At 38.7% G+C, this 12082-nt stretch overlaps 1 protein-coding gene across 2 annotated transcripts in view; it reads right to left on the bottom strand.

The window, feature by feature from the left end:
- Nucleotides 1-6868, bottom strand: part of LOC129264112 (gephyrin-like) — a 47671-nt gene extending 40803 nt beyond the window's left edge. For both annotated transcript variants that reach the window (XM_064102936.1, XM_064102935.1), the window contains exons 1-4: nt 6725-6868; nt 2115-2193; nt 1042-1099; nt 342-434 (exon numbers count right to left, since the gene is read on the bottom strand). In XM_064102936.1, the coding sequence (XP_063959006.1) occupies nt 342-434; nt 1042-1099; nt 2115-2193; nt 6725-6770 (276 nt within the window). In that variant the 5' untranslated portion in view covers nt 6771-6868. The remainder of the gene's footprint in view (nt 1-341; nt 435-1041; nt 1100-2114; nt 2194-6724) is intronic.
- Nucleotides 6869-12082: the final 5214 nt, after the last annotated feature.

The following is a 12082-nucleotide window of genomic DNA, read 5'->3' as shown; positions in this document are numbered from 1 at the left end:
AGCAAATTATAGATCAATTTCTTGCTGAAAAAAATTGCTCTATGGCTGGGGTTTGAACCATCTGTTTAAAAAAGTCCAGAGACTGATCCACTGGGCCACTACACCCAACAGTATCATGATTATCAATATTTCTGATAGTATCATTATCATTAATTTGATTACCTTTTTCATTTCTATCCTAAATATTAGTATAATCATAAGATGATTGAATTACAAATCAAGACATTAATTTCTTGTTATACCCCTATATGTTGTTCATATATTCTACATGTACGTACTGTACATAGAATCATTGTAAATAGGTTATTTGATTATACTCCGATAGAGCTAATAAATCTTACCTCTGGTGTGACATCTCTATCAGCAAAGCCAGTTCCGCCTGTAGTGAGGATAAGATCTAGCTCCTTCACATCACTCCATTCTAGTAAAGTCTCCTGTCAAGTTTTTGAAATATGTGTAGTAGTGACATATAAGACAACAACAAATATTTTGCTTCAATTTTTCATAGTATAAACCAAGTAATAGCTAGGTTGCCAAGCATTTTTCTAAAGATCACGGAACATTGATTGATGAAGTCAACTATCAAATTAAAAGAAAACCCCTGGAACAAAGAATTATCAATATTATAACAATGTTCATGTGAATAAATGATATGGCTCTCTGTAATCATTATAAGGCCATCTTATCAATTTGTAATGAGGAAATAGAAAGACAAATAAATAACTTTTGCAAATTGACTAATAGTTTGCAGGACCATCAAATGAAAAATGCATTGGGGGTGAGGGTGATTTAGCCCTAGTAACGTAAAACTTAAAAAGAATAGCCTTAATAAGTTGCAATTTAGCCCCTTTTAATCATAAGGTTTCATATACTAGTATATGGTTATTTAGAGTAAATATAAGTTGAAAATACACCAAATAATTTTCCTGCCCCGCTTTGCACCTGATAGTTTTGGGTTTTTTGGGTTGTTTTGAGGATTGTGATAACTAATATTTACACTCCTTTCACCTCTGTTCTCACTTCAACATATGCCATTCTTACCTTGATACTTGAAATTTCATCTGGAACTATTCCTGTAGCTACAACTACACCATCAAGTCTGTAAGAGACAGACAGGAACAAAGCAGAATAATAATAATAATGTCATATTTTATCCAGGGTAGCCACTTCAGTTCTGGAAACTGTTCTACCAGTGGGCCCTGATTAACATGATAATGTTATTAGTACCCCGGCTGAAGCACGGCTACTTTGATTGGGCGCTCAAGCATTTGAGGAATTTCTTCCTACCAGGTACCCATTCACCTCACCTGGGTCGAGTGCAGCAGTGTGGATAAATTTCTTGCTGAAGGAAAACACGCCATGGCTGGGATTCGAACCAGCAACCCTCTGTTTGAAAGGCAAGAGTCAGAACCACTAGACCACAACGCGCCCACAAGACAATGGAGTAAGAATGATAACCATATGCAGACATTTGAGTCAGTGGTGCTTCACATATAAGACGAAACACTTCAGTATTGTATTTTGTTGAAAATCTAGGTTTTATTTAGCTGTGCTATACTAATTAATCTGCATGATTCTTGTATTATTCAATGCACGGAATACTTCACAGAGAGATAATGTTTTACACTGCAAATTTTTATCAAAGAGAAAAAATATAGTAAAAAAATTGTAGGTCTGAAAGCAAATTTGTGTATTTTTCATACATGGTAATAAATTATTTTGAATATTAAATGGGATTTTAGTGCCTTGGTGATATTCCAGAATACATATTTGCATGATATGAATATAGAGTTTAATAATCATTATTATGAAATATGGATTCTTATTGTTCCCGTTAGTTGGCATGGAATTACCTGATTACATGAAGTAATGAAAAACTAAATTCTGATGCGGTTTCCAAAAATAACTAAACCAACTGTCTCTCAAATCAATCATCATTAAACATTTTACACAACTAAATTCTAACTACCGGCATATGACATATTAAAAAAATACACAATATCATAAAACTTCAAGAAATTTTAAGATCATTTTCATAAATAAGTTCTACCTACACCGCAAAAACTAGTAGCACAATTTTAACATTGAAATTTAAAATACACAGAATCACTTACCCACTAGTATCTTCAGCTAACTTCTTTAAATTTGGACCACTTTTATCAACAGCTTCCTTTCTTGAGCATGTATCGCTTACTGAAACAAGACCATAAAAATAACAAATTAAAATTTTTGCAAATAACAAAATACTGTAAGGAAAATATACATTGTAATCAACTGAAAAAGATGGAAAAGGGACAGCACACACACACACACACACACAGCAGAACAATTTTCTACAGAAAATTATTCAAGGTAGGCAAGGTTTTGTTCCTATTCTTTTTTTATTCTTTCCTTCATTTTTGTATTCTTTTTCCTTTTTTTTGTGCCACCAAAAATACGTCTGCAGCAGCGTCAGTCCCATGGATCTGCCTATACCTCTCAATTTTTATCTCTTATCTATATAGTTAGTACGCCAGGAGGCAAGGGCTTAGTTTTAGGCTCCTAAATACAAAATTAAAAAAAATGAACAAAAAAAACTGACATTCCTTCCTACACCCTTCTCTTTCAGCCAATTATTTCACCCCGTCTCTTTTAAAACAGGTCTTTTCCCTTACCCTTCTCTTAAATCCTTCTTTCTCTTTTTGCTTGGGGGTGGGGGGAAGCAATCCCTTTTATCTTCCATTCTTTAGTGGAAAAATATATTTACCTTCCTTTCTTCACTCTCTCCCGACCCTTTTCCCCTTCTGTTTTTTTCCCCCTCATTTCTTTCTGTTTTCCCCATTTGTTTCCATTCCCTCTCCCCCCCCCCCCAACCGCGTAGCCAGGATTTCATTTTGGAGGGGGCGGTAAATGCACGCAAAGCGTGCCAACACTTACAGAGCGCGCGAAGCGCGCTCCCTAGGGGGTGGGTGCAGGGAGGGGGAGTTTCCCCCTCCCGCGCGAAGCTTTTGGTGTTTCATAAATTAAAATGAAAAGGAGCAGTCTCTCTTGTCTCTAGTACCTATATCAGCTCCAATTCAGTTGACTATATTGTGATTTTGAACCTTGTTTTCAAAAGTGATTGTGAACGTACAAAAAAGGAATACAATGGAGAAAATTAAAATAATAATAAACCCGCGCGAAGCTAGGAAGCTAAAGCGTGTTATCAATTTTTTTGCCATGAAAAGGGCCCCGAGAAAAGGGTATTCTCAAAGATACATTGAATACTTCCCTTAGAAAGATCAGATTTGATTACAAACAATTTAGCGACAGTGCATATCTTTAACTCGCAAAACAGAGGAGAAGAAGTGTATATGCCGGGAGGAATATATTCCTCCCCGCGCAGAGTAATGAAACTCTGAAATTCCAAAGGGCGGACGTTTCATCACATGCAGATATCTCTAATACCCCATCGGCTCTAATTCAATTGATTTTATAAGATTATTGAACTTCATTAAAAGGAAAATTGTGCGCAAAAAGTTGAAACTTCTGTGATTTATTGAAATTATATAAAAAAGGATGCCTAATTTCTTTGACTTATCCTGAAGCGCTTCATTTTGAACTACACTACTCAAAAAAAGTTAAGGACCACTTTTTAAAACGTACATAAAGATTTTATACAAGGTGTTTTATTTCTGGAAATACCTCAGTACAACTGTCCTAAATGTCCTTAAACACGCTGTAATCAATTTCACGCATGGGTGGTTTCAGTTGTTGCACAATGTCTCTCGCATCACTGCACATCCTGAAAAGTGGGCCCCGAGGGGTATCAGCTACCGACATGAAGTGGTAAAAACGAATGTCTGAGTGTCTTTCAGGCAGTTCAGTAACGAGTGTGACCACCTCCTGCAGCAATAACGGCTTCACAGCGCTGTCTCATGGAGCTGATGAGGCGATTGATGTCTCTGACGTCCAGTGCATCCCATGCAGCCTCCAGAGCCACACCCAGCTGCTGCAGTCCAAGTGGATGGGCTTCGAGCTGCTCGAGACTCCTCCCCATCATGTCCCAGACGTGCTCTATCGGGTTTAAGTCCGGGGACCTCGCTGGCCACTCCATACGCTCAATCCCCTGGCCCTCAAGGAACTCGGTCACCACCCTAGCTCGGTGGGCACGGGCATTGTCATCCATGAAAATGATGTTTTGTCCCACATTTTCTGCAAATGGCACCACTATAGGTTCAAGGACCTCATCCCTGTACCTCACTCCTGTCATTGCTCCCCCTGGGACCACGTAGAGACGAGTACGGTTGGCGTAGGTGATGCCTCCCCACACCATGACGCTGCCTCCCCCATAACGGTCATGTTCTGCAATACAGGGGTCTGCAAATCTCTCTCCTGGTCGCCTCCAGACTCTCGAACGTCCATCATTGTGGTCAAGGGAAAATCTGCTCTCATCTGTGAACAGAACTCTACGCCATTGCTGTCTGTCCATCTGACATGCTCCCGGGCCCAGTTGAGACGAATTCTTCTGTGAGCAGGGGTGAGTGGGACACACACGAGAGACCCCGCAGTGGCCGACCAGTTTCGACAACCCCTAGAGATGATCGCTACTTGACGAATCTCAGCCTCCGCAACCGCTTTCACAGTGCACGCCGCCTCAACAATGACTTCGCTGCAGCAACTGGAGTGATTGTTTCCACTCAAACAATCCGTAACCGACTTCACAGAGCCAATATGCATGCCAGACGGCCAGCTCAGTGTGTCCCACTCACCCCTGCTCACAGAAGAATTCGTCTCAACTGGGCCCGGGAGCATGTCAGATGGACCAGACAGCAATGGCGTAGAGTTCTGTTCACAGATGAGAGCAGATTTTCCCTTGACCACAATGATGGACGTTCGAGAGTCTGGAGGCGACCAGGAGAGAGATTTGCAGACCCCTGTATTGCAGAACATGACCGTTATGGGGGAGGCAGCGTCATGGTGTGGGGAGGCATCACCTACGCCAACCGTACTCGTCTCTACGTGGTCCCAGGGGGAGCAATGACAGGAGTGAGGTACAGGGATGAGGTCCTTGAACCTATAGTGGTGCCATTTGCAGAAAATGTGGGACAAAACATCATTTTCATGGATGACAATGCCCGTGCCCACCGAGCTAGGGTGGTGACCGAGTTCCTTGAGGGCCAGGGGATTGAGCGTATGGAGTGGCCAGCGAGGTCCCCGGACTTAAACCCGATAGAGCACGTCTGGGACATGATGGGGAGGAGTCTCGAGCAGCTCGAAGCCCATCCACTTGGACTGCAGCAGCTGGGTGTGGCTCTGGAGGCTGCATGGGATGCACTGGACGTCAGAGACATCAATCGCCTCATCAGCTCCATGAGACAGCGCTGTGAAGCCGTTATTGCTGCAGGAGGTGGTCACACTCGTTACTGAACTGCCTGAAAGACACTCAGACATTCGTTTTTACCACTTCATGTCGGTAGCTGATACCCCTCGGGGCCCACTTTTCAGGATGTGCAGTGATGCGAGAGACATTGTGCAACAACTGAAACCACCCATGCGTGAAATTGATTACAGCGTGTTTAAGGACATTTAGGACAGTTGTACTGAGGTATTTCCAGAAATAAAACACCTTGTATAAAATCTTTATGTACGTTTTAAAAAGTGGTCCTTAACTTTTTTTGAGTAGTGTATAAAGAAACTCAAGTGTCATTCAAAATTTCAAACTGAGGGCGCAAAACAGGACAGGAGATGAATGTGCAGGGAAATGACATGAAGTTTAATAGAATTCGATAAAAATATTGTACTTTTTATTTAATACGACACAAATTTTATACCTTCTTCTTTTTAAATTAGGAACCTGTTTGCCCCAAAATTATGGTTGTTTAGTAATGAGCTGAAAAGCGGGAAAGTTGACTTTATGGAGGTGACAGCAGAAATTGATATAAAGATTTTACCCGCCCGGAGCCGACCCGACCAGAAGTTGCGCGATTAATTATAAAAAAAGATAACTTCATATAGTTCGGCCTAATCTTACTCAAATTCCATGCCCTAATGTGTACATTTGAACTTTAACTGGCAAGAAACACATATAGCTGAGGTGGAAAAACAGGGTTAGACTTAGAGAAAGGGTGGGGGAAACAATGGAGAACTTCAATATTGTCATTTAACCGCGCGCAGCGCGGAAGCAAAATTCATATATAAATTTAGAGCAAGAGAGAAGGGGTTTCTCTTTTGGGAAAAAAAATAAAGAATAAAAAAAAAAACAACAAAGCTACCTTTCTTCCCTTTCCTCCCTTCCCTTTTCCTTTTCTCCTCACTTTTTTTCCTTTTTTTTTCTTTTTGGGGACGTTTTTTTGGGGGGGGCGACCGCCCCCACCGCCCCCCCCTGGCTACGCGCCTGCCCCCCCCCCCATGGCTCCATGCCCTCTCTTTTCATTCCCCACGAGTTGTGGTAAGCCCCCCCCCCCCCCCCGGGCCTGGTCCTCTCCAATATATCAATAATTCCTTTGTTTTAGCTTTAGGGAGACCCATCTTATTTCTAGATCTTATTGAAATCAAGGAAAATAATTCCTCAATCAGCCAAAACAAATCTATACAATTCTAATATGGAGTAGGCTACGCCAGTTTACAACAAGCGACAATTTACAAACATATTTTTAAGCATGTGGGACTAAAGTCGTAATAGGCAGACAATTGCCCAGGAAAACAGTAGATTTCATCCAAACCAAATCATAAAAAGTGATTAAAGAATTGAAATTCAACTCACCTGTTAAAATGCCAACTCTGACTGTATTTCTCTTAGCTGACGCCATTCCTCTAAATTAATAGTTCTGGGAAATATGCAACATGCATACCACAGCGATATACCTTTTATGGTGAGCAGACCCGTTCGACGGACGATTGTTATTTCCAACACTATCTTGTGGACAGGCATGGCAGACATATACAAACAGTTTGACGTGACGACATGGAAATTGAAGCTGATCGGGACATACCCCTTCATCACGAACTTCATGATCTAATTTAAATGATGAAATGATAACCTTATCGTCTGCATGTATACCAATTACCCCTAATTTGTAGATCTCCCGTCCTTAAAGGGGAATCCAACCCAAATAAAAACTTGATTTTATAAGGAAAAAAACAATCAGACAAGTTGATCGGTGAAAGTTTGAACAATATTGGACAAACAACAAGAAAGTAATGAATTTTTAAAAGTTGTATATATTCTTAATCACTATACTCATGGAGACTTCAAATTGGCCGCATATGGGATGTCATAGTGATGTCAGGCAAGGACTACTCTTCCATGTACTCCAATACATATTATGACTAAAATGTCATTTTCCCCTAAAGTTTTATTTCAAATTATATTTTTCTTTCATGAGGACATAAAACAATATACTACCTGGGTTATATTTAGATTACTGCCCCAGGGGAATGGGTACTTAGGAGAAAACCACAAATCCCTGATAATAAAGTACATGGCCTATGGGAAAGTTGTCCTTGCCCCGGCCTTGTCATGATTTACTTACCCAGTTGCCAATTTGAAATCTACATAGTATTAGTGATCTCAATTTTAAAGCAGTTATAACTTTCTTATTGCCTGTCCGATTTCTTTCAAATTTTCACCATTCTATTTAATTTATTTTTCACCTTCCCAACACAACATTTAATGACCAAGGCTGGATTCCCCTTTAATTCATGTGATGATGTGCAAGGTTTCAGAGTCATGATCATAATCGACCAATCTCTCTATATGTTTTTCCAAGATCCAGGAAAAAAACCTAAATGTTTGTACAGTCACTCTCACCTGAATAGAAAGTTGATTTTAATAAATTTAGAAAAAGAGCAAAGTCACTGACGATTTCGTCAAAATCTTATATAAAACCAATATGAAATGTCACTTTGCTTGATTTCCCCCCAAATTGTAAACGAATCGTGCCCATACAAATGTTTTATTTCATGACAATCACTTATTGAAAGTGGAAGATATTTACTTTATGCAGCTAGGATCTCTTATGTATGATTTTGATTCAGGAAGTCTCCCTTCAGCCCTGGCACTGATATTTAAGAAAAATAGTCAAGTACACATTCAATTACAATACTAGACAATCTTCCACTCTCCATATATCTCGTGCAAGAACAAAGTTCACTTTGGGCACTCTAGTTTGCACTGGACCCAGGTTTTGGTATGCACTTGACCCTGACATTACACATGCTGTCAGTTCTACAGTGTTTAAACGAAAATTGAAATCTTATTTACTGAGTAACTATGGAAGTGATTCGTAAAGCCTATTTTTCGTGTGTTATTTATCAGTTAATGCTAAATTATCAATACTTAACATCCCCCCTTTCCCGGGCCTGGCTGGTCTCTGTCCTCATGTCCCCTTTTTTGTCCCTTTTGTACATAAATGTGTCCCTCTTCTCTCCCCGCCTCTCTCTTTAGTTATCATATTATATTATATTGTCATTTCTTTGTTGTTTATCCAATGTTCTTTGAATTCGTAATGAGGAACCTTAATTTACAAGCATTGCTTCACTTAGGTCTCCTCGTCTTCCTTTAAAATTATTTCTTTTCTGTCTTAAGCTGTATAATGTATTTAAAAAACAATGTTTTCTGCATACTCTGTTTTATATATACCTGTATGTTTTATCATGTACTCTGCTCATTGTTTCATACACACTTATATGTTTGTCATGTATTCAAACTTAAAGTTGGAAGACAAATAGAATGAACTTATGAACTTAACTTATGTGATGCAAATGAGTAAGTCGATGACACCATATATTTTATGAAAGAGAACCCAATGATCGTAGAATATTTTGATTACATATGAGGCTCTCAAGCAATTCATCTTATATTATACAATAAATTCACTTGTTTATTGGCAGTTTTGTAAGGAGAAGATTTAAGCCCTCATGAAATGAATGAATAATATAATCTGAAATAAAACTTATTGGGGAAAAAATGACATTTTAGCCGCTTTATGCATTGGAGTACATCATTACGATATCACCAATGCGACCAATTTGAAGTCTCCATGTATAAATGAAGTTTTATAACTTTTGAATTTTCATAACTTTCTGATTTTCTTCAAACTTTTTACCTATATCTACATGGCTGATTTTTCTTTTCCTCTTTAACACAACTTTTCATTTGGGTAGGATCACTCTTTAAACACACTGATACCCTCTTCCGTTACCCTACCCCCTCTCTCTTTCTTTCCCTTCTCATTCTCACCCTCCTCTCTTTGCAATAAACTCATTCTCTTCCATCCATCCCGCTCCCTCTTTTAAAGTTCAAAATATGCCTACTCATGCATAAATCGACAGATCATTTGTTTAAATAATAATTCTTTTTACATTTATATATCAATTCATACTTTGATTTCTAAGCGTTTTACATATTTGTTACTCCGGTTATAGGGTTCATCACTGTTCCACACATAGAGTGCACCATCTCCACTCCCTGGGGGGGGGGGGGGGTATCTTGGCTGGGCAACCTATTATCGGTGCACACAATCATGCCAATCTAATCACATTGACTTTCACATCCTATCGGGTATCCATCCATCCATAACTGACACTTGGGAGGAGAGTGGCAAATAGCGCCGGGTGGGATTCGAACCCTCGACCCTTGGTTTAAAAGTCAAGTGACTGAACCACTACACCACGACACCTTCATGTAAACTATTTAAAAAGTGTAGAAATACATGAACTTTTAAGTTTTCTACTGCTCTAAACGGTTTTTATTTCCAAAGTATATATGCAAAAATAGGGGAATCTTACTTCTTTGTATTCTGTTTTTAACCTGTAAAAGAAAACAGAATAAATATTTTCAAAAAAAATCATGCGAAAACCTTTTTAGATGATTTTTTTTTTCAATGTTAATTTTGCATTGTCAAATTGGGACTGGGTCAGAAAGATAAAGTGAGATTTAATGTGAAGGGGGAGGGAATAGGGAGGGGCCAGCACATTTACAAAGGGAGCTGAGGAGAGGATGGATATTTATCAAAACTCATTATCGTAATAAACAAACAGATATGACTTGCAATAAAAAACTAAAGTTTTTTTTATTATCAATACATTTCCATATAGTGTTGTCAGCCATAGTTTTTGAAAACCACTTGTCTTATCATTTGCAGCAGAATAATTTCAGCGACTGTCTGATTGTCATTAAAAAATCCTCTTTCAATCTCACTTATTGACAAGTCTAAAGACGACATATCGATTGTCGTACTGCTACACATGGTGCCCTCATCGCAACGATCGCGTACGAAGTCGTCATAGTCTTCGTTTTCGAAAAGTGAAGCCAATTCACTGACGCTACCGGATACCAAACTGGAATGCCAACTCAAGCAGTCATTGTAGTAGTCAGTGGCGTTGTTCGTAGAGAGGTTTGTAGGAAAGAGAGCGATGTCGCTGTCAAGACCCTGGCTAGCTATAGTTACGTCAGCTTGGCAGAGATCAGGAAGACTGTGAGCTGAGGAGGCTAAGATGGATTCGCAAGATGAAACGTGAACCTGGAAAGCAGGCAATTGAGAAGCAAGGACTGGCATAATAAACTCTATTATATCCCGGGTATTATATATATTTTTTGTTTATGCACATTTACTCTTCATTTTTGTTATGCGATACTGCCTTAAGCGACATGAAGACTACCGAAGTGAAGAGTTTATCATGGAAACATAATTTAAAAATAATGTTTGGTATATATAATTAGCCTAAAAGTTATATTGAGGGGGGGCTTAATGTAATTACTAAATGAAGATCCCTATACGGGATGGGGGCAAACAAAAACAAAGAAAAATTTTTAAATCCCGATATTAGCCAACACAGTCCTAAATTTACCTAAAAAATCCTTTTGACCAATACATCTGCATGTTCTTTTAACCTAAATACATTTCCACAGAAAGCACCAACATTGATTTTCAGAGATATATTCTTGAAATCAAAATATTTTGGATTCAAATGAAAGTATTGAAAGAAAAAAAATAGATAATAACTAATTATTCGACTATCCGGCATTAAGAAAATAATATCAATAATGATATGAGTTTTTAACAGAAACGATTACAAATTTAGTTATTATACTTTATTATCTTACCAGTCTGATATCATCGGCAGTCAGTCTGCGGTGATGGGACTCATCAGGAGAAGCTGGCAGGAAGAACGGATAAAATAATTCAAGAATTTTGTTTGAAATAGTATGAAAAAAAAATAGTTGTATTTTTTTAATCTAGATTTTGGTTGCATTAATAAAGTGAATTTAGCTACAAAACGAAAACGTAAACATTTGAAATACGCAATAACCCAAATAATAATTTTGTCGCAAAAATGAAAGGGATATATACTAAAACGTGGGGGAACTGCAAATCAAATCATTACCCAGTAAACAGCAGAATAATTTCCGAAAAGCGCTGGTGACTGTTTTTCTAAATCGCCCAAAGGATCGACGTTTTCTCGAAGACCTGTTTGGCATTTTGAAGCAAGCAAGATGCAAAGACATCCGAATGCTAGGGGAATTCAATAAGAATGAAGCATATAGCAACTTGCTAAAATACATAAACATTACAATTGTGCGTAGCTCTATAAAACGATTGTGACGTCACGGATATCTCCAATGGGCTGATCCCTGCAATATGATTGGCTTAAAGTTTCTTCACGTTGCTCGCTTATTATTGTGACGTAATGAAAGCAATTCAACAACTGCGATTGCGCGTCAGGAAAACGGTGAAGAGCGTTCTGTGCCGACCACACCCCCCTCCCCATGCATATACCTACACGCCGCATTCGTTTATAACCATATAGATGTGTTATACAAACCCGTAGCCAGGGGATCGGGGGTCGATCGAACCCCTCAATTTTCAAAAAGAAAGAAAAATAGGAGGGGAAAGCAGGTTGTTTATTGGGGGGGGGGGGAGGAAATGGCCAACAATTTTGACTGATGAATTTTTTTTTCCTAATCAAATTTTTCGGACACAAAATGGCACAAAATGTTTTGACTAATGACTTTTTAAAATCAAATATTCCTTTTTTAACCATGTCTACGATAATGTGGGCAATAATTAGTATAGAATAAAATGGAGAAGGAGAGAAGGGAGAAGAAGAAGATGATAAA

Source organism: Lytechinus pictus, chromosome 7, assembly GCF_037042905.1.
Source record: "Lytechinus pictus isolate F3 Inbred chromosome 7, Lp3.0, whole genome shotgun sequence".
In the NCBI taxonomy this organism is placed as follows: domain Eukaryota; kingdom Metazoa; phylum Echinodermata; class Echinoidea; order Temnopleuroida; family Toxopneustidae; genus Lytechinus; species Lytechinus pictus.
The sequence above is the reverse complement of the archived record's forward strand: the minus strand, read 5'-3'. Positions and strand labels throughout refer to the sequence as shown.